Source organism: Canis lupus, chromosome 17, assembly GCF_048164855.1.
Source record: "Canis lupus baileyi chromosome 17, mCanLup2.hap1, whole genome shotgun sequence".
NCBI lineage: Eukaryota > Metazoa > Chordata > Mammalia > Carnivora > Canidae > Canis > Canis lupus.
This window is the reverse complement of record NC_132854.1, coordinates 45396884-45421281: the sequence shown is the minus strand read 5'-3', so window position 1 is coordinate 45421281 and position 24398 is coordinate 45396884. Positions and strand designations below refer to the sequence as shown.

General features: G+C 37.7%; 1 protein-coding gene across 12 annotated transcripts in view; it reads right to left on the bottom strand.

Moving 5' to 3' along the window:
• Positions 1-24398, bottom strand: part of DIAPH3 (diaphanous related formin 3) — a 508438-nt gene that overhangs the window by 462799 nt on the left and 21241 nt on the right. For 11 of the 12 annotated variants that reach the window (XR_012010017.1, XR_012010015.1, XR_012010016.1 and 8 more), the window contains exon 2: positions 17420-17452. The exons of the other annotated variant lie outside the window; for it this stretch is intronic. Coding sequence is in view for 7 of the 11 variants with exons in the window: in XM_072782866.1 (XP_072638967.1) it covers positions 17420-17452 (33 nt within the window). In the remaining 4 variants the exon portion in view is untranslated. The remainder of the gene's footprint in view (positions 1-17419; positions 17453-24398) is intronic. 12 annotated transcript variants of the gene reach the window in all.

The window sequence follows — 24398 nt, the reverse complement described above, 5'->3', positions numbered from 1 at the left end:
GAAAGACTACCAAGAAATGACAAGGGGCTTTTGATCCTGACAAACAGTTATAGACCAGTAAGCTAAACAAGGATAAAGAAAAACCAGCCAGATTTTTAATGACTATTGACAGCATGGATTCTGGCAGGAGACTAGAATTCCAGGGAGCCCCAGGTATGAAGCAAGTCTACACCCACCTTTACCCAGTGTAGGAGCTAGAAGCAGGAGGGAGGGCAAGATGCCTCGAGGCATGAAGTGTCCCAGGAGGCCTCTCCCCAGGCAAAGAGCCTTGTCTTCCCAAACATTCTCAATTAGGCAAAAGACAGGAGAGCAGCCTCAAAGACAGATTCTGGACCTTCAGAGAATAAATGACAACTGCCACCTGAAGAGGGGGGTAGATACCAGGTCAGAGAGATCTCCTGAAGAAACAGAGCTGCAAGTAGAATGGAAAACAAAGAGAACTCTACATTAACCCTGGAAAGGGCATCAGAACTTTAAAGCAGAGTTATCCCAGTCTTGAAAATTAATAGTTCAGTTGGAAAGCCAAAAGCAGAATGCCTGAATCTCATTAGTGCTAAGAAACCCTGAAGCCCCAGAGGACACTAATCAAATTAAAACAGCACCTTTGCCAAACCCAGTTCAACTAGACATGACACCAACTAGGCCCCCAAGTCCAGCAGCCTGAAAAAAAGACACACCCTTTCTTAGAAGTGTTAATTTCCCCAGTATTTAAATAAAATGTCCACCATATAATCAGATACTGCTAGATTCACAAAGGACCAAGGAAATGTCACCCATAGACAAAAAGCAACAGAACTAGAGATGGGCTGGATGATGGACTTACTAGTCAGACCATTTCAAGGGATATTTATAAAAACGCTGAAGAACATAAAGAAGAGTGGACACAATGTAAGATGGGCAATTTCAGCAACAAGAGTCATGGAGATTATTTTTAAAGACAGATGAGAAATTTAAAATGTATCAACAAACGAAGAATCCATTAGGTGGACTCCAGAATAACCTGAACACTGCTGAGAAAAGAACTGGTGAACCTAGCTAGACCTAGATTGACAAAAACCATGCAGATTGAAACACCACGAAAAAAACACCAGAGAAACCAAGAGCTGTGATACACAATGAAGCACTGTAACATAAGTATAATTGAGGACCAGAAAAAGCAAATGATACTGAAGATCTATTTCAGGAGGTAAGGACTGAAGTAATTGATTTTTCAGAAATCAATTCTTGGATACAAGAAGCGCAGCCAACTATTAAGAATACCAAAACAAACAAGCCCTCACCCAGGTGCCTCATAGTCAAGCTGCTAAAAATTAAAAGGGCAAACCACAAAAGCACAGCCAGAGATATGAAGACCCATTATATACAAGATAAATATGACACAAATAAGTAATTTCTCACCAGAAACTACAGCAGAAGACAACAGAAAGGCATCTTTAAAGTCCTGGAAGAAAACTACTGTCATGTGGGATTCTATATCCAGTAAAAATGCCTTTCAAAAATAAAAGCAGAAGGATACACTTTTAGACAGCCAAACCTGAAAGAATTGATCTCCAGCAGACCTGTCTACAAAACGTGTCAAGAAAGTTTTTCAGGCTGGGGGAAAAAAAAAAAAATGGTATCAGGTTCCCAGATCTACCAAATGAAGAACAGAGATGTTACTCTATCAGATGTTTATAATACAAAAAAAAAAAAAATAAAAAAAAAAAATAAAAGTTATATTCAAGTCAAATAACAATCAAGTGGCAGAGACAAGCATATAAAGAGGCAAATCTATATAGATACAAAAAAAACACAGCAAGAGGTACACACGATGAATTATAGGGGGCAGGGGGAGGGCATCCAACTCATCTACATATTCCTTTACTTTGAAAATAACCAGCCAGAAACAAAATTGTCTCCACATGATTAGAGGTCCAAAAATTAGTGTCCCTATGTACCTTAGTACCCCAATTCTTGATATTAGTTTTAAAAAATGAGGAGACACCAAAAAAATTAAGAAGTGGGACTGGTTCCTCCACCTGTCTTCTGAATCACTACTTCATTGTTGTAACTTCTCTACAGACAATATCAATTCCTGAGTGTTAAACCTATGCTGACTCCACACACCACATACACACATACACACACACACACACAAAAGTAACTTAATTAATATGTTAAACTCATAATGAAGTGAAATTAAGCAAACATCATTAATGCAACATCAATATTATAAATGTAAACATGCCAATGAATGGAAATAGTAAGCTTAAGCAATTCACAAGCTAATTTGTGAATATATAACCTAATAGTTCCATCAGTGATAGTTCAAAAAATTTTAATTTTCTCCACAAACCAAAACTTTCTAAATAAGATTCTCTCAAAGTCATTGAGCCTCTTCTGTGTTTTAAACACTGTGTTAAGAGCTTGAAAGGCAGCATCAGGCTGGATGCGTCTGTTTAATTCTTAAAATAAGAAAACTGCCTGTCTAAATAATAAAGGACGAGCTCCAACACACTTTTATATGTAATAATTTCATAGTATTTAACTTCTAAAACTGCATAAATGAAAAAAATTCCATTAAGTTTTTAGAAGTAGAACTGCTTTTGTATCAATAAACAGTATCATAATTTGTACAATAACAACAATAAAACAGAATTAGTACACCTCCCCCATAGGCTTAGCACCTAAACTCTGGGGGAAAGTTGGATTTTATTCAAGTGGAAAACAATTTCACACATTACCACTAGGATAGCTAAAGGCAAGGTAGGAAAAATTAGCACAAAGAGCCATAGGAAGAAAATACATATGATCCTCCCATGCTACAACAGTAAATTGAATTTGTTGAAGACCTGACCTCAGGCTTGAAGTAAAAGCATTCCCAGTGATCCTCTACTGAGCACTACAGGTAGATTCCACATAACCTGGGCATGACCGACAAGTTAGGTGCAAAATGAACTTTACTATCACATCATTTTAAACGTTCTAAAGTTTTGGGAGTTTTGGGGTGAGGGTTGTTTTTGTTTCAAGGGAGGATGCTGTGACTCCACCTAGAAATTGGGGGGGGGGCGAGGTAACACCCCCAATTTATCTTTCATGAAATTGCTCATACAATTTGCTCGAGGCAAGATACAATGGAACCTAAGAGTAAAAGTTTTAAAAGCTTTTGTCCATAAATACAAAATAGAAATGCCCATTATGCTGACTAGAAGTTGGTTGTGCTGTATGTGGCAATTTGGGAACATGTTTCGCAATTTGTGCGCTGGCATAGCTGCTTTTCCTTTTACGTGAATGCTCTTGAAGTTGAGCTAGGAACACAACCTAAGGAGGTAAACTCTACCAATGCCTTGTCTTTGTTGAAGAATTGGTTAAACACACACAAGACTGAGAGAATTCTATTTTAATGCTATTTGGAGGTGGTACACCACACTTAATATGGCTTCAGCTGTGTCTGGGGTGTACCGAATTTTATAAATTAATATCACTTATCTTCACAGGAAGTTAAATGAGCACCCTACTGAGTATTATCTCACACTGATAATCAGTAATTACAGTTTAAATAAAATTAATTAAACCAAAAACAGGCTCTAAAAAAAAAAACTATCTGGATTTTAAACTATAGTATAACACTGTAATGGTGACAAAGTTCTATTACAGTGTTTTAAATACTAATAGCAGTGATTTTTTTTTAATTTAAAACAAAAGTAAGATACTGTAATTATTAGCCATTTTTAATTTGAAAAGCCTGAAAAAGTATCCTAAATGTACTTCCTTAGAACCTTTAAGGGAGTACCTATTTTCATGCAATCCAAGAGAATTAAGCAAATAAAAGTCCACTGTAATTTTAAGTCAATTCTATGTGAATGCATACCTGAAATCTGGAAAAAGGTTACTTAAAATTTTCTACCAATTTTCACACAATCTTGTACTCTATTTAAGAAGAAGATGGGGTGCCTGGGTGGCTCAGTCAGTTAGGCATCTAACTCTTGATTTCAGCTCAGACCATGATTTCAGGGTAGGGGGCAGTAAGACTGAGCTCCACATCCTAGTTCTGGGCTCTGTGCTCAGTAGGGAGTCTGCTTATCTCCTAGCTCTCTCTCCCCCTCACTTTCCCTCTGCCCCTCCCCCTGTTCTCTAATAAATAAATATTTTTTAAAGGGAGGGGGGCAGAAGAAAAAAAAACCTAACAGCCAAAATCACTTGGCTTTTTAATTAACTTTATTACTAAATAAGCAACTTGCTGATTAAAAAACTGGCTCCATAGTTTGACTTCTGAATCCTGCCCAGCCACCTGCTTATAGTATCACCTTAACAAAGCTATTTAAACTTTCCATGATAAGACCGATCACCGTGAGTTGTTAATAGGAAATGAAACTGCTTCTTACCTTTCAGCTTTAGGTTAAATGGCCTGAAATGCCTTTGGTGACCATTCTACACATCACATGGATCCTCACACTCCCCATTATCACCGCACAGAGCTTATTCCCCATTTATGTTCTTCCATTTGTAAGACTTAAGACGACATGTAATTTCTTCATTTATTTTGAAAAGGCTGATGGTCTCTTTCCCACTAAAATATAAGTGCCATGCTCGACAAACCATCAAGTGTCTGAGTCACTGTAGTAGCCAGTATCTAACATGGTCCCAGATAATCCTGTCTTGTATAACCAGTAGGATACTGTGGAAATTATGGAGTGCTGGTTCCCAAGACTAGATCATAAAAGACATTACAGCTTTTATCTTGCTCCCTCTTGGATCACTCATTCTGGGTATGACAGCTGCCACACCAGAAAGACACTCAAGGCTCAGGGGAGGTCCACATGGCAAAGAACTAAGCTACAGAAACTAAAAGAGACAGAGAAGCCTCTTGCCAACAGTCATGTGAGTGCTATCTTGGAAGCCCAATGGAGCCTTCAGATGACTTATTACATAGCAACAGAGGACTAATAGCTCCTCAGAGAGTACTACTTTTAAAAGCTCTAGCCAACATCTTCACTACAACCTCATGAGACCCCAAGCCAACACCACATAGCTAAGCAACTATCAAATTCCTGCGTCCAGAAAAAAGTGCAAGATGTTAAACGTTTGCTGTTTTAAGTCATAAGTTTGGGGATAATTTGTTAACATAGTAACAGGTAACTGTTACAGTCACTGAGGAATCTAGCAGAGAGCTAGCAATCAACACGTGAAGGTACAAGGGAATGAGCAATTACTGGAGAAAATATAAAAGATACTGTACTGTCCCTGAAGAGGCTTACCACTTGAAAGAAAAATAAGAGAAGCTACTATAAATAAAGGCAAAATACATAGATGCCCCCAAGAAAAATCATAAGCCAAGTAAATTAGCAACAGATAGGAACGAGTGATTCATTCTGGGATGAGGAAACCTCAAAAGATGCTTGAAAAGAGGATACATCAAGGAACCTGGTGAGGCTGACGGGAGAATTATGGGACACGGCACACACTGACAGCCCAATAGTATACCTGCCTGTTCCATGGACTTTACTAAAATGCTGGTGACATCAGTCTTACTAAGAAAAAACATGGTAAGAAGTTGGCCATTTGGGACACCTGGGTGGCTCAGCAGTTGAACGTCTGTCTGCCTTTGGCTCAGGGCATGATCCTAGAGTTCCAGAATCGAGTTCCACATCGGGCCCCCTGCATGGAGCCTGCTTCTCCCTCTGCCTGTGTCTTTGCCTCTCTCTATTCCTCATGAATAAATAAATAAAATCTTTTAAAAAAGAAATTAGCCATTCATTATTGCAGGTGTGAAGAGCTAATCATCCAAGTCAAGGCCACAATCCTATCATTCATTAACAATTCCCACCAAGCCACCCATTATTGCACTCCAACTTTCATAGCCCTAAGTGTTAGAAATGGCCATTCCTAGCCTTAAATTTTTAAGGTTTTAGCGAAATTGTAAGACCTTCTTTAGCCAGAGGCTTTGAAAAGAAAGTTTACCATCACCCTCCAAAACTGTACCTACCTACAGTAGTGTATTCACATTTAAATTTCATAGGGTAGCTTATTAAATGAGAAGTGTACTTAGCAGGTTATTAAAATTCCTTGAAAATATATTACAATATGTAGTATGTAATATACTAAAGCCAAGTGTTGCAAACCAGCCTGTGAAGATGCCCACATAGGAAAGAACTGAGGCCCCCACCAATGATCAGTGCCAACTTCCTAGTCAGAAGTGAACACCCTATCAATGGATCCTCTAGCCCCAAAGGCTTCACATGACTGCAGCCTGAGCCAATGTTGTGCTTATAATCCCATGACAGACCTCAAACCAGAGCTATTCCACTAAGCTGCTTCCAAATCTTAAACCCAAGAAACTGTAATGTTATATATTTATTATTGTTTTAACCCATCAAGCTTTAGAATAAGGATTTAACAGAAGACTAATAAAGAGCTCCTCTTAGAATACTTTTAAATGCCTAAAATAGATATAATCACCAAAAAAACGGTGTTAAGAAAATATTTTAAAATCATATAGTAGGTCTTCATGAATGCATTATATAACATGAAGTAATAGTAAGTCTAATTGCAACATAATGTTGAACACAAACTACCTTTTGAAGTATCTTCAATAACTTCACAGAACATACCAGTTTTCTGTGGTCATCAAGTCACAGGTCAAATTCTGTGTATATGTGTGTTTGGAATTTTTTTGTTTTCACCTATTTCATAATTTTAAAAAACTAAGTTTTACATAAAGGTTAATGAAAATATTTAATCTTTTTTCCATTCAAGTTCAAGGATACCATGAATTTTACTACAAACCCTCTGGTGGTCCATGGGCCTGCAGCTTAAGAACCCCTGGTAGGTACAGAATAACAGAAATAGGGGTGGAAAGGAAAACAACTCAAGTACTAATGTCTTTCATGCATTAGTGGCAGAAATTACAAGACCTAAAGTTTAGACCAACCAGGAGAACTGCACCAGAAATACTCAAAAAGAGCTGGAAGCTTTTGAAGGAAGAAGCCAACAGGAATATAAAGCCTTCAAAGAACATCTAGGTTTCAATTAGAGCAAGAAGGAAAACAAACATTCAAAGACAGGCTTTGACTGCCAAAGGGCAAAGTAGGAGGGCTTGAGAAGTCCAGAGGAGTTGCGAAAGGATTTCAGAGAAAAAGAATAAATGGACCTGGATAGGGAAAGAAACATCTAGGTGCTGATATGGATTGATTAGGACTTCTGATGTTGACTTAGATCAATAGAAAAGTCTTGTGAATTGTAGTGGCTAATGAAAACTAATAAGGAAACAAATGAAACCATATAGACGAGCTCTTCTTAAATCATCTTCTCTCTGCCAGACTGCCACTGTCCTACTTCAGGACACTTGGACAACAGCCACAGCCTCCTGGCTTGCTCTAGCTGTGCTCTGCCCCTTTACCCCCAACCACTCTCAGAGCTATTCTCTATACTGAACAACATTTTGATGTTACTGAAATGCAAATCCAATCCTGCCCCCTCGTTCCTATGCTTAAAACCTTTCAATCTTTGCATCCCCATTACTCTGGGGACATTCCAATCTTACTGTGGCTCAAAAAGGTCCAGCTTGATCTGAACCTCCAGACAATCTCTTCACCATTCCACCCCTCTTACACTGTAGGATCCAGATTTAATGAAAAAGCCAAAGTCTCTTTAAATGTGCATGTTGTGCCTAAAACCTATCCACAATCACAACTCCTATCCCATCCCCTTAATCTAGCTCATTTCAACTCAATCTTCAGCTCTCAATTTGAACCACATCTTAGGTAAGAGCCTCCCTGATTCGGGACTAGGCAAGATGCCAACAAGTCTGGTGCTTGCCACTACGTAGTACGAACAGTATTCTGAAACTACCTCTATCATATGTTTACCCAACCAGGGTATAAGTCCTTGAGGAGTTATTTTATTCACTACTGGACCTACTGCTGGAACTGTTCAAAGCATATAGCGGGTGTTCTATTAGTTTTAAGTGAATATCTATTCTATCTATCGTCCATGTCTGGGATACAAATCATTGCTTCTTGCTTTGCTAATTCCTTCCCAACAATATTAGGAAGAATTCCAGATGTTATGCCTTTTATACATTCATTAAGAATAACTTAGACTCTCCCCAACACTGATTCTTTGAATATTAGTCTCCTAGACTGAAAACAACCATTAGTTCTGTAACACAACACCAGGGGGGAAGAAAAATACCTACTCAATGGAAAAGAATCATTTAAAAAGTATATTCAAAACAACCCCAAAGTTATGCCTACTCACATCTTTAAGTACAATTCTAATTTCTTGTATGCAAATATTAATACTACATACATGAAAGGAAATACAAATTAGTTTTATAGATAAATATTATACTTTTTTTTAGAAGAGGAGTAATACCCATAAACAAAGGTCCCCTGAAAATATCAACAGTTGCTTTCTACTTGCCAACCCGACACTTTCATTAGGAATCGATTTGGTTGGTATCCAGGAAGTAAACTTAGAGTAAAAAATTACTACAACTCCTGCCAGCTTCTATTCCAATTTGTCCTTCAGAAGTAGCTGAAAAGTCACCTTCTCTACCAAGTCTTCTCCCACCATTAAAATTGACCTTCCCACTTCCGATGAACACTATCTACAGTGTGATGGGCCTAGGATGGTATTAGTATATACCTATCTATACAACTGGAAACTGTATACATATCTGCTTCCCCACTGTTCCAAGTGGCAAAGACAGTCATATTTATCTTTGTATTCCTATAACAGTACTAACCACTCAAATGCTTAATGAATGAAGGATAAAAGGATGAATAAACAAGTCTGTACACCCTACATTTTAGTGTATTCAACTCTGAGAGCTCTTGATCTTATTCCCAAGTTTCTACTGATTTGAGTAGGAGCTCTCTAAAATATCCCATAAATATTTAAAGATTCTAAGACAGTACTTAAGTGTTACTACTGAAAACCTAAGTACAGGAAGCTCTAATTAACTCATATTAATGGGCTCAGAAAAGCCCACCTGACTTAGTGAATAATTTAAGCTTATAGAACTTGTTTTGATGTATTTTGCCACATACATTTGGTAGTCCCAGTCCATGATGGTTTATCTACTTTACACAGAAGTGTTTCTTTTGAATATATCATTTCAAAGAAAAACTGGAAAATATCTCACTTTTTGATTATTCATGGTTTTTAAACTTACCAAGGAAAACAGAAGTTCATAAAAATGCAAAATGAACTTTTAGTACAGAAAATTTTATATTCTATTAGGCCAAGAATAATTTAAGTAATTCTTCTAAGTCCTTTTTTCTTTTTTAAAGCTAATGATTTATGTTCTATTAACTGTAATTGAGGCACATAGATAAAATGATTCTTTTCTTTCATAAGTACCATGTCCAATTTAGCATATATCCCAGAAGGGATGGCACATCTAGGTAGCTCCAGGAATAGCCTGCAGGTAGACAAAATCCAGTTCTTTAAGCATATTCATCTGGGGGAACTCCTCTCTGAGTGGGCCAGTCTCACAAAAAAACATTCAGGAATGTTCTGGAGTAGTCTGGTAGCAGTTACATTGAACTAGTCACAAGGCTCACAGAGAACAATGAAAGCTTCCCAAAGCACTCATTAGAAGCCACACGTAGGTAGTATCTCCAATGGCTCTAGGACCTCACTCCTGTAGGGGACATTTGAGGGGAATAAGGAAAGCTCTACTTATAACTGGGAACAGACTGCTGCTGCTAGATCTGTGAAGTGGTTTCAATAGAGTTTTCCCATGTCCTTCACAATTAAAGAAAAAAAAAAATACTCCTATCCTTAACCTGTTGCCATACCTCAGTCACTCGCATCACTATTCCTTCAGGATAAAGGTTTCTCAAAAACAGTTTTGTTTACTAGAAATACTTAAAAAATAAGTAATAATTTCCAATCATAGAAAACCTCTTAGAATAGGTCTTTATAGGAATGCCTGGGTGACTCAGCAGTTGAGCATCATGTCTCAGGGCATGATCCTGGGTTCAGATAAGATCCCACATCAGGCTCCCCGCAGGAAGCCCACTTCTTCCTCTACCTAAGTCTCTGCCTCTCTCTATCACTCATGAATAAATAAGTAAAATATTTTAAAAAAAGAAAAATAGGTCTTTATAATTCTCCGAATTAAGATCAGTGGCTAGGATACAATTTTTCCTAGTCAATTTAAAGGTCGGCAGTCTCATATAGACAGCTTCAGGAGGAAAAGCAGAAAACAAAATATACTTAGAGAGTTCACACTGGTACTCTCAGAAGAGAAAGAGATAGTACTTAAATAGCAATATAACTCTCTTAGTAAAGACCATGTTCTCTGGAATGAGTCATAGTTTTTTTCTCATACCCCTCTGACATTAAGTTATTGAATCTCTTGCCTCAGTTTCTCCATCTTTCAAAATGGGAATGATAATTTTCACAACAAGCTTCTAAGTGAGCATTAAGTATTTATAAAGCTAACATTTAGAACCCTACTCAGCACACAGCTAACAATTACAGAATCTTTATTGTATGTGGACTAAGAAACGCCTATCAAGTTAGAGAGGCAGGGTCCTACCTTGAAGGCCTTATTATATGCCAATGTTAAAGAGCTCAGGCTTAACTTATAGATAACAGGTGCGCCTAAGTAGTTTCAAATGAGGTAAAATATGGTCAGATATATAATTTAGATAGGTCACCCTGCTGTGCAAGAAGTTGGCTTTTTAGGGAGCAACAGAAATTTGCTTGAGAATCCTGATAAGAGATAGGAAGCCTTGCGCTCTGATAGAAGGAACTGAGGAAAGGAAATAGATTCAAGAAATAATCATCAAGAAGCTATCTTCTATGAGAATATAGGAACAGAAACAAGCTTAAGAGGAAAGTGAAAGATTTAATGTGGAGCAAGTAGAGTTTCAAGTAAAGATGAGACACCCAAAGGAAGGTAGGCCAATGCAGTAATAGGTCTCAAAGAAAAGGTCATAGACAAAGATATGGACTAAGGTAATCACCCCAGTCCAGCACTATATACAGCACTGGCTGCAGGAAAGAAACCTGATAAGTAATAGTTTAAGATAGGCAAAGGAAAACCATACAAAATAGAAAAGGAAAGGTCATAGGGATACAAAAATCAATAAAATTTGTGTCCCACGAGCTGAGAAGTATTTGTTCAAAGAGGATGGCAGTAACTGTATCAAGTATAGCCAATAAATCTAGTAAATTTCCAACAACTACAACTTAATGAATATTACTGGGGATAAAAATAGTCATTTCATAATGATGAAAGATTTAGTACAATCCCAAGTATATATGCACTTAATTGCAGAGCTTTAAAATATACAGAGCAAAACTGATAGAACTAAGAGAAATAAAAATCCAGTTATAGTTGGGAAAACTTCCCACTTCTCTCTCAATAATTGTTACAGCAAGCAGACAGAAAAATCCAGAATACAAGATGTGAATAACACTGTCAACCAATATTATTTATAGATCAATTCTAATACAAGCAGAATGCACACATGACATTCACAAAAACAGACCACAATTCTACAACAGAGAGCAAGACTCAGAAAACTGAAAACAACTGAAGTCAAGTATGGTCCCTGGCCAAAAGAGAATCAAGTACTAGATCAGGAAAAACCCCAAATTTTTAACAGTTAAACACAGACCTAAATAACCAATGGGTGAAAGAAGAAATCAACAGGAAATTAGAAAAGATTTTGAATAGTTAGAAAATGATACAGCTAAAGGAGCTCTCAGAGGAAGATTTATAATGTAATTTTTTTATATTAGAAAACAAAAGGCTCAAATCAATTATGTAAGTTTCTACCTTAAGAAATCATAAAAAGATTAAGACAAAAGGAAAGATAAAAACAAAATTATCAAGAAATTAATGAAACCTAAAGCTGGTTCTCTGAAAAGATCAATAAAATTGACAAACCTCTACACAGACTGATGGGGGAGGGAGGGAGTGGAATTCAAGTATTTATCAGGGTTTGAAAGGGAGAAATATAGGTCCTTTATTTAAAAAAAAAAAAAAATAAGGAAATACCACAAACTCCTAATTCTAGAATATAGATACAAAAAAAATTCCTTAAAAGTCCAAGGCTCACCAGGAATAATCTGAATGGCCCTCTATCTTGTGATAGACAGGACAAGACAAGAATGGCAAATAAGCATAATAAAAGATGCTCAACATAATTTGTCAGTAGGGGAAACAATCTGTCAGTTTCTTATAAAGTTAATCATAGTTACCAGATGATTCCCCTTCCAGAATGAAAACAAGGCCACAAGAACTGTACCCAAATGTTCACAAATTTACTCAATCCCCCCAAAATAGAAACCCAAACTATTGAATATATAATATTCAATATATAATATATAGTATTAGCAAATAATGGAATACTACTCAGGAATAAAAAGAACAAATTTCTGATATACCCAAAGCACTAGAGGGGTCTCAAAAGCATTATGCTACAGAAACAAAGGCAACATACTAAGTGATTCCATTTATTGGAAATCCTAGAAACTGAATTATATATTTCAGAAAGCTGATTCATGATTCCCAAGAGCCAGGATAGGGGGTAAAAATTGACTGCAAGGGCTCAGGGGGAATCTTTTAGGGTGATGGAAAGCTTTTATGTCATGATCATCACGTATACATGATTGTATATATTTGTCAAAATTCATCATTTTACATTCATAAAACTGGTGCATTGTATATAAATCTTTTCTCAAAAAAAAAAAAAAATGCATGTTATGACCCTAACTATACCACTACTACTGTGAATGCATAGTTCACTAAGCATCTCACCAGTATTTATCCCTTAAAAATCTCCATAACCAGATATATCAAGGCTCAACAGCTAAATCTGAGTTACGTAAAGTCACACTGCTAGGAAGTAGCAGAGCTGCCACCCAAACCCAGATACCCACTTTCTTTTTTTTTTTTTTTTTTTTTTTTTAAATTTTATTTATTTATTTATTCATGAGAGAGAGAGAGAGAGAGAGAGAGGCAGAGACACAGGCAGAGGGAGAAGCAGGCTCCATGCAGGGAGCCCGATGTGGGACTCGATCCCGGGTCTCCAGGATCATGCCCTGGGCTACAGGCGGCGCTAAACCGCTGCGCCACGGGGGCTGCCCACCACTTTCAACTATGTGTCATAAAGTGAAGAGCAGACACTTTACGGAGAGACCCGAGGACTTCCTCTGGTTGCTATATAGGCCAATGTCTGTTTTCAAGCTATAGGTGTGAACCATGTATGGGACAAGAAATCGATATAGTGGATTGGATCTGCAAGCCCCCCACTCCTTTTTTAAAATGGAAGGCAGAGGACTAAAAAGCAATAGAAAAGAGTGGAAAAGATCAGAGTTCATTACGCTTAGAAACATTAAATAATCGTTCATAAAATTGTTTCAGCTGAGGGAGAATTTATATGCATATGTGTGCCGGGCTACAAAATGAAGGGTACTTCTTACTGTGGGTCCCAGCCAGGAAAGTTTGAAAATCACTGCTTCAGGCCAAACCAGAGATTACAACAGTTAATTGTAAAAACTGGCTGCAGGAGGGATAAAAGAAGAGAATCAGCAGGAGCACCACACTTTAGACAGATGGTTGTGAGGGATGATAAGCAAGTCAAAAATGACTTCTAGACCACAAAACACTCTGTGGACACACTGATGGAGAATTCAGCATCATGTTGTTCACGTTCAATTTCCTCCAGTTTACCTTTTCAAATTGGCCTCCCTTCACTGCCCTGGTCTCAATCTTTTTGTCTCCACAAGGAAAGCACTCTTTTCAACCCAGGTATAGACAATGGATGGTTGTAAACTAAATGACGTTTCACCTTGGACTGTACTTTATACATCATGGTGTCTCAGATATTTGTAGAATAAACACTGTTTCAAGTATATAAATTCTGCCTAGGGATCTCAACACTACAGCAATACTTCCTGCAACCAGTGTCCTATGAAATTCTGATCATAACTCAAGAAATAACCTTGAAATGTGAAGTATTTTTGTAGGTCTTCACCAAAGCAACTTAAAGAGATGGGTGTTTATCATTAATGCTTCCCAGAATGTTTTGACTAAATGTTTCTAACATACTATTATACAAACCTGTGACTAAAGCTGACACCATTCTTATGCACCTTCTCTCAAGTTCTGTCCGAAGCATGCTATTCTCACATGAAGACGTTCTAAATTAAGTACACATGCAACACATATGTTGTGGGGGTGGCCACCTTTAGTTAGAAAATATTGCTAGCACACATCAAAGCATCCATGGCAAATGCTTCCCTAAGCTCTCGCTCACCAGAAACAGTTTACACAGCACCCAAGATATCCAGCTGTCTTTCCCTCCCTCCCTCCTGGAATTCTGCACTGGTCTGTGATAGACCGTGTAAGTCTCAACTGCAAATGCATCACATCACTCCACTGCCTATGCATTGGGAAGTATTTTATAAAGGGGTTAAAAAGGGACAGAAATGAATGTAGCCATCCAACACACTTCAGCTTAAATGAAACTCACAAAAACTCCATGAGCAAAGTAGAGAAGGTATGTATAATTAGTCCCACTTTACAAGTGAACAAATTAATTGATTTGCCAAAGTCAAAGAGCTAAGAAGAGGTGAAGTTCTGTCTTTCAACAAGTCTTCTGATTCCTAATCTAATGCTCTTTCCACACTGCATCAATCAATGAGTAAGGTTTGCTTTTTACTGTGTCTATTCAAGATAGCCAGGCTTCTTCTCTAAGCTCCACAACAATAGATCTAGCCGCTTGAACTAGACTGCCTGCTTGATCCTTTCCCGGACTTAAGCCCTAACCCACTCAAGAGCCAAGCTAAGGGCAGCCCGGGTGGCTCAATGGTTTAGCGCTGCCTTCAGCCCCAGGGCCTGATCCTGGAGTCCCGGGATCAAGTCCCACGTCAGGCTATCGGCATGGAGCCTGCTTCTCCCTCTGCCTGTGTCTCTGCCTCTCTGTGTGTCTCTCATGAATAAATAAAATCTTTAAAAAAAAAAAAAAAAAAAAAAAGCCAAGCTAAAGCACAAGATCAGAAGTGAATAGTGAGAACTAGTGAGACAGCAGTTCATTCAGCCGGTCAAGGAGAAAAAAGGCCAAGGAGAAATCTATAAGAAACAGTCATGTGTACATCTAAGACAAAGACAGGGGTAAGCCAGTCATCAGTGATCCACACAGGTAGTCAGAAAGTCTGACAGCAAGTTCTTGTCAAAGCTTTTTCTTTTTTAAAAAAAAAAAAAAAAACTCTTTATCCTGTATAAAGGCAAGGGTCCATCCCTGGAAAGCCTAACCAGGGCCAAGCCATCCCCAAGTCCAATAAAGCCACATGACTAGGCAAGTAATTAAATATAGAGATTTATTGTTTTATTCCTTCAATGAAAAATTAGTGAAAATGCTTAACGTGTACCACACAACATACCTAGAAGTAATTAATACATTGTCTCTTCCCTAAAGATGTTTAAACTGGTGAGAATGTCATATAGCTTTGATAAAAATACCTCACAAGACACTATGGTAACTTCCCAAGCCCAATTGCCAGGACAAGCAGAGAGAGAAATGGAGACAGAATGGAGAGAGAAGACTACAGTCTTCACAGTGGAGGAACCCATTTATTAACTTAAAATCAGAGCAAGAGGTCTTCCAGAAGGACCTCTTAAAGCCTCTTTAGCAAATAAAGTACTCTTAGAACTTAGGGTAGAGGCTGTGGGTTGGCAATCTGCAAGGTCAGTCATAATGAAGGTAAGACCAGAAAGAGGAAGAAAAGATGGATAGTGCCCCATAAAACATAATCAAATCTTAAATGTCCTAGAATAGCATTCAATAATAGAAAGGAGCAAGGTAGTAAAGCAAGCTACAACACGGATTAACCTTGAAAATACGATGCAAAGTGGTCTTTTGTGACTAAATTCTTTATCATGACTCCATTCATAGGAGATGCCCCAATGAGGCAAGCTATAGACCAAGTAGCCTAGCCATTGCCCGAGGCTGGTGGAGTTGGGGCAAGTGGCTGCTTAGAAGTAGGACATTTCTCTTTGGGTAATGGAAATGTTCTAAAATTGATTTCAGTCAGTAATGGTTGTACAACCCTGAATATACTAAAAACCATTCAACTGTATACTTTACATGGGTAAACTAGATGCCATATGAACTATATTGTAAGAAGGAATCCGCCATTGTATATTCTCAAAGATGTTCAATTGCAAAAATTGCACATGGTTTTATTATTAGTCATAAGCAGCCATTTGAAGGCTAAGTCCACACAGAAGTGTATGGTTTGGAGCTTTGTGGAACAAGATGCAAGCCATAGCTACAGCACTGGCCAGCTGCGCATACTTGGGCTAACTGCGTACTTAACCTAGCTGACCCTCAGTGCAGTTGTGTGCTAAGATGAGGACAACATCTACCTTGCAGGGTTAGAAATTACATCCTCTGAGTAAGCGTTCCATATCACTACAATTTTCTAAATACTATTATATGGAAAACATTATCCAGAATAGTTCACATCAAACTTCTTTTCTTAGATATTATCCAGAGGAATAAAACAGAACATTCTAATTGATTTTTTTCAATCCTGCATGTCAAAATCTAGGTCTCATTCAACTTTGCATGTCCACTTCATCCAAGTACCCAAGATGGTGCTTTGGATAACAAGGGTGCTAAACATTTTTTTGAATGCTGTGTTCTAGAATCTCTGTTTCATTTTAGATTAAAGGTGAATTTGAATTCAAAACCAGGTCAATAGCACACTCTGCTTTGTCCTATCATGCTTTCTTTTATATATATATATTATTGTTTACTTGGGCCTCGTTGTTCTTGTTATCCTTTACACCATTAGCCAAGAGTTACAGTCAAAAAATCTATTTCTCAGAAATATGTACTTAAATAGACAAAAATTTACACATGTTAATTACTTATAAGCAAGATTGCCAACAGGCAGAACAGGAAGGCATGCTTGGTTATCTCTTTTTTGAGCAATTTTTTTTTTTAATATATGCATGAGATTTTAGTCTGGTTTACTTTAATTAGCAACTACATATTTCAAAAAAGCTGTAGGTCTTTAGCTACTTCTTTTTTTTTTTTTTACAACTCTTACACCAAAAAAGCTGTAGGTCTTTAGCTACTTCTTTTTTTTTTTACACCTCTTTTTGAAGTGTGCAATTCATCCCCAAAGAATGAGAGCTGATTTGAATGATTCAAAGTTGACTAACAATTTGTAATTAAACAAATTTTTTAAATTAACATATCAACTAGTTCCTTTTACAACTTAAAAGCAAAAAATATGTATTTTTTTCTACCAGTTCTGCCTCTTATTTTAGCACTATAAAAAACAGCACATTTCCAAAACATGCAGGTTTTTAAGCAGTTTCAAAGGTATTAGCATAGCACACCATCCACATTACATGGTTAGTTAAGATTCACAACAAAAGAAATGTTGAGCATAACCTTACCATATCATCCGTCAATGTCCTAATATTTAAATGCTGCAAATGAAAGAAAAACCAATCATATCAGTAATTTATAAAAGTTTTTATTTTAGTTAATAGAATATATTTTAAAATTCTACAATGCTACGTTGAAAATAATTAAATTTCCGACAGTCTAATAAAAATGAATCATATATTGTTTCTTAAATTATATATTGCTTTAATCACCTTCTCAAAAAGATGGACAAAAGATACACTGAATGTGGTAGTTTCCCAAGATTTCTTGGACTTGCAAACCTGACAAATTAGAAACCTATGCCTCAATAAATCTATAGTCCCAATTAACAATATTAGTTTCCATTAAGTATATGGAGTTAGAACACAATGGATAAGGAGACTTAAAATGCGGGGGGGGGGGGGGGGGTGGAATGTGAACCATAAGACAGTGAAACTTTAAATCTGCCATTAGCATGCAGCCTAGTAGATAATGAAGTACTTTGCTGGCTTAATTAACTTAAACAATTCTAGTAACGAAGAGAGTACTGGAATGACTATTTGCATCTTTAACATCAGTTTGATTTATCACCAGTGGTGACAGTAGACACTTTTCAATTTCATTGCTAGTTTCTTTGAGAACCCTTTTGCTGATTTCCCTGCTAGACAAACATAAGGCCACTTTAGAAAGTGAATAAATTAGTTTCTTACAAAGTAGTGTTCAAAAGAAAAACTATTTAGGGGAAAAAAGAAGGCCAGAAATCTAAGTTTTATAAATTCCAGAGTCAAGGCAAGATTTTGTATTCAAGGAGCTGGAATCAATTTCCAATGCTCCCTCGTCTTATTCAGTAGCATTAGATCTTTTAAAAGGGCAGAAAAGGGTCAAGTGAATTCCTAAATAGATCCAATTTTAGAAGTATAAAAGGACATGTGTTAGCATTCATCTTCTAACAGCCTGAGTGGCAGTAAACTCAGCATTGATGGAATGAAATTTGTCATTCGTGTCTGTATACTGAAAAACACCTTTATGCTCATCAATCGATCTCAGTGACAATCCAGATTAAAAAATTGTACAGGGCAAATCACTATCACAGATTCTCTTCCTCTTTGACCAAGACATTCCTTCCTCTAGAGCAGAGAATATACTAACTGGAGGGGCACAGAACGAGCTTTGTGTCTAACCAAAGCTAAATAATTGACCACACTTACCAGCCATACCACTAGCCTAAACTCTTTGTTAAACTGAGAGCAAAGAAGGGATAAGACTAAATTAACAGAACTAGTACTGAATTCTGGGCTAGAATTTGTCTTTACTATTACCTTCAGCCCTTGAAAATAACAAGCAACCACAGAAGTCTGTAAGAGTGGGTGTACTCCTGGGCAGGACTGTAAGATTTCTGAGGTATTCAGGGCCACAGTATCCTCCCACAGACCATTATTAAAATTAAACCCCAGCCCACCTACATCTCAAGTTCACCGAAAAAGTTGCAGTGGAAAGGCTGGGTGGGGTACCCTTCCCTCTAAACTGCCTGCTGTGTGCTTTGCCAGCAGAGATTTCCAGCCCATTGCAAGTGGCTAACCACCTCTCTATTCTTTAGCCAGCAGAGATTTCCACCCCCATCACAAGACACATCACACCTGAAAGTGGTCATTTCACCTTCCTCTCATGAAACAAGAGAAATATGGCCAACTACGAACTCATGGCATTCTAGGTGGCCTAACACTTAAGAAATAAGGCCAAAGAAAAAGGATCCGGCCGGAATACTGCTTAGAAAAGTATGTCATGGTAAAGAAAAAACACCTTCTTACACCAATGGAATATTCCCAGATACCAGTTTGAGTTGCTTGAGGAAAATGTCAAAAGCGATGTTGAGAGAACTAAGATAATTTTAAGGGAAATGAGAGCAGAGCCCAAGCAAGATTTATGATCTAAAAACTACATAAAAGATATGGAAAATAAAGTACCAGACAGGAAAAGTGGGGGGTGGAGGTTACAGGACGTAATATACAGAAGACAAATATACCCAGAAACAACATTTTCTGTCTAACTTCGAAGGCCTAACGCTGAGCAGCCCTTTCAAGTCAAAGTCGGACTCATAACTTTCAGAATGGTACAGTCACCCTCATGTAGAAACAAGACGCATAAGATCCATTTCTGGGGTCATAACTTCTTTTGATCCTTGAACCATCTCACTGAGAATCTAGCTTTTAGGGGGATCCCTGGGTGGCTCAGCAGTTTGGCACCTGCCTTCGGCCCAGGGCGTGATCCTGGAGTCCTAGGTTCGGGTCCCGCGTCCGACTCCCTGTATGGAGCCTGCTTCTCCCTCTGCCCTCTGCCTGTGTCTCTGCCTGTCTCTCATGAATAAAGTAAAATCTTTTTTAAAAAGAGAGAGAGAGAGAGAGAGAGAATCTAGCTTTTATTTTTTTTAAGCATTTTTTCTTTTTTAAAGATTTTATTTATTTATTCATGATAGTCACAGAGAGAGGGTCTCCAGGATCGCACCCTGGGCCAAAGGCAGGCGCCAAACCACTGTGCCACCCAGGGATCCCGAGAATCTATCTTTTAAAAGGACTCCATTTGTTCAATGCTTTAGTTGTTTTTTTAAGAACTATGTAGGCAAATATATACGCCCAGTTACTAACTATATTACACACAATCTTTCACAAAAAAGAGCGTGATGAATTATGACAGAACTATAATGCAGGGGTAAGTAAGAAAACTCAAAAGGACCCAAGTGCAGGAAGTTTAACAGTCTGAGAGAAAAGAAAGAAGCCAAGATCAAGTTCATTATTCTTCCTCTGCAACACACTTGCCTATCAATTCCCACTACCCACACCACGATCCAGAGAAGCCAGTAGGCCAGGAAGAGACAGTGAATGCAAGGACCCACGACAGGACCAGATACTAACAGAGCAGACAGGTGGAAAACCAATCTAAAAATTTTGGTTCTGAGATGCCTGGGTAACTCAGCGGTTGAGCGTCTGCCTTTGGCTCAAGTCATGATCCTGGGGACCTGGGATGGAGTCCCACATCGGGCTCCCTGCATGGAGCCTGCTTCTCCCTCTGCCTATTTCTCTGCCTCTGTGTGCGTGTGTATCTCATGAATAGATAGAATCTTTAAAAAAAACGGGGGGGGGAGGGGGGGAGGAAGAGAAACATTAAAGGGAAGCAGATAGGAACACTTGAAAAATAACCTAATAGCAACCTTTAGGGTTATATTTGTACCTACAGACACACACAGAAATTGAAAGCATACAGTTTTACACCTATTAAAACATTCATACCTAAATGCGATTCTATGACCTTTAGTTTCATTACCTGGTCTATGATTGTTTAGGTGTCATTAACGCTTTATGGTAATGGAATAAATCAAACTGACAGTAATTTCAAAAAAATAGTTCTGTATACAGAACCATTGGTAATTGGTTAAGCTGTGGTACTAAAGCACATTAGGGCTCCTTTCCCAAGCTGAAAAACTCCTCTTTCTTCCCGTGTTCCTACGTTGCTCAATTTCCTAATTCTATTTCTAAAAGTAAAGAGCGTCTCATATAGATAGGAAACAACGTTTTCTGCTAATGACTGTTCCTATGATGAATGGTCAAGAGGATCACTCTGGAATTGAAAGAGAAAAGTTCTTTATAGGTTTTGGGTGGGGGGGGAGATCCTATGTTCTTTTGAAGAAAAAAAAAATACAGAACATAGATCTCTATATTCACATTTAAGCAAGGCATCAAAACCTTTATTGAAGACCATACATGCTGTCAAAAAATAGATCTAAAGCTTTCAGAGCACTCCATGAAATGCTGTAAATATCAAGGGTATGAAGAAATAGTCCTTCTCTAACCAACTTAGTTTACAAGGACGTAAACAAGACCAAATAAACTATACAATACACAGCAACATACAAACCCAAGGTCCACATACATACACACACACACACACACACACACACACACACACACACACAGATTCTAAGCTGTAGCCCAAGACTTCTGGCAAATTTTATATTTTCTTTCATTGGTTAGCACATTGGAACTAGCAAGGAGCAAAGGATTTGTCCATTCATGTCATGAGGTGTGTGGAAGCTACCATCAAGTGTCAAGCTAGCAAGTCCTGATCACTGTCAAAGCCAAATACATGGTGATATTTAAAAAGATTTTTAGCTGTTGCAATTTAACTTCATTAATTTACATCCTTCTGGTCATTACGGGGAACCACTAACAGGAGGAAAACCTGTAAGATTAAAGCCTCTGTAGGCACCTGACTCAGACTAAATTTTCATAAACTAGACACTCTCAGCCACCTGGTTTTCACCTTGTTAAGTGTGCACTAGAAGCACACCAAGACTTTCTTTGTGAAAGATGACAAGGTCTCAGCTTCTCAAGATGCTGATTCAGTAGGGGGCTGAGGAACCTGCGCACTAGAGGCCCTGAGGGCAATGCAGCACCCAGTGCAGGACCCCTGAGGGCAATGCAGCACCCAGTGCAGGACCGGTGAGAAACCCTGCTCCACGCGCCACCGCCACCGGGCCCAGCCCTTAAAATCCCCTTGGCCTGCACACATTCCAATTTTTTGACTTGTGGCTTGGAACCGGTGTCCCTGAAACAAGCTAAATGAAGGGTACAAGTAGGAAGTACAAGAAGTTTTCAAAGAAGTGAGAAACACTGAGCTGGTAAAATCTGGACAGGTTTTACTGCCATGTAATGACAGGCACCAATTAGTACTCTTCTAAGACAATTCGACACTCTCTGGTGTGTACGGTGAATTACTGTATCACTTATTCAAATACTTAATCTATCTCTAAAGGTACAATAATTCAACCTCATAAGCATATATTTGGTACTAAACTATCAAAGCTTACTCATTAGATCAAGCCATGACATGACACTATTTGCTTGTCAAAATAAATCAGTAACGGGTTAATGACACAAAGTTATAACCAAAAGGAAAAAAGGATCAGCATTCTTTTAATCATAAGATGTGGGTGAGGTGATATTAAAGCACTGCTCACACTTGCCTCAAATTCCAGATTATTCCTTTCCACCAGCATACTAACATGTACTTTATCCTAACATTATTTCTGGTCCACGAAACCTGTTTTAATGTCAATACCAATTGTAAAGATGGCAGGAATGTAAAGGAATAGTACTCATCATGACACTAACCATAACTACAGAGCCTAAAGGTTCATTTCCCAGGCAACTAAACAACGTATCTAGATGTGAAAATATTCAAGGGCTCCATATTTAACATCTCAGAAGCGTCCAAAAATAATACTGAAGCTTTCATAGCACCAAGGATAGAGTAGAGCTGGCTCTTTGATAATGTAAAACAAACAAAAAAAGCTTTTAAGTTGACTGGCTCTTCATGTGGTCCTATTTTTAGTTCCAGGCAGAGACAAGTGAGAGAGATTAGGGACAGGAGAAAATAAGTAAAAGCTCTCTAGCTACTTTTAATCTGTTCATTTATTCAAACCCCACCTACCTCAGAAAGATAGACACCTGGCCATAATCCCGGGCTTCTCTACTCTTACCCACCGCAGAATCCAACCTCCCTTCTCCATAATTCCTTCTTCGGGAAAGAAGAGTCATCAAGAAAAATTGCCTTTCAGACAGAAATATCATTCAAGCATTCATAGAAGTGAAAAAATTCATTTCTAAGAGAAAAAGTTTTTAAAAGGATCAAAAGGCAGCAACATAACTGCTAGAAAACCACCACCTCCCTAGAAAAATTATCAAATTGTTACTTGGACCTCAGTCCTAGATGATATCACAGGAGCTGAGCACCTAACAAGTCTTTTTTTTTTTTTATTCTAATAGAACACCAATGTTCTTTTTCCTTCAATAAACTTCAACCCTGAGGTAAAATTAAAAGGAAAACAGAATGGCTAATTCTAGTAACAGCTTTAATACCTATTTTAATATCTATTTTAAGAGATTCTCCTCAGCCGTTCCATTCCTTTTTACCTCTACTCCCAGATCAAAAACTCCTCTGCAAGAAGTCCAAGGAAAGGCAATTCAAGTCTCTGAACCACTCTACAAGTTGGTTTAGTTCTAGGTCACCAGAATCTAAGACCTTTGTAGTCAACTGGAGAAGTATTTTAAGTATTCACTATAGGAAATGGCCCTAAAGCTTCCAGATTTACCTTGAGGCTTACCTAAATGACTGGGTTATTTCTGAGCATGATTCAGTCTCCAAGAGGTCTTGTCCAAGACACAAATGTAGACTGAATATTCCTGAAGCTAACAGCACCATGAATCATTCATTCCCTATCTGTTCAAGAAGAATTTTGTTTTTTTTACATTCTGGCATCACCATAAGGAAATTAAGTTTTGTTGAATCTTTTTAGAGAGTGATCTGGTGAAATAAATCCTATGTTCACATTCTTTAGCCTTGTAATTCTACCTGAAGAATCTAGAATTAGAAAATAACACCAGAGATTTGTACACAAATACTTGTCAATATAGAGTTTATCTTAAATAGCTAAAAATTATCAACCTAAAACTTCCCAGAATGTGGGAATGATTAAATAACCATAGTCCTGACATATGAACTATAATGACATAGGAAAATGCTCACAATTGTTACATGGAAAAAAACCTTGCATTTAAAATTGCATATGCAATATAATTCCACTCCATTAATATACATTCTTATGAAAAAAAAGACAGGAACCATTTAATTTTATATACCTGGATTGTGGGATTTGGAGCAATTTTCCCCCCATATTTTCCTGTATTTTCCTAGTTGTCTAGAATAGGCTTACTTATTTTTATAATGAGAAAAGCTTTTTTACATCACAATGGATAATATGTTCCACACCAAGCAGAAAATACAGATAAGTTCCTTTTCAAATAATAATGTATGTAGTAAAAGTAAAAAAAGAAGAAAAAAAAAAAAAAACCCTAAAAAATCTAGTACTGTAAACACAGACTGTAATAGGATAGGGGTTTTTCAATGCATATTTTCAAATATGTCAGAATACATTAAGCACATTATTCACTGGTT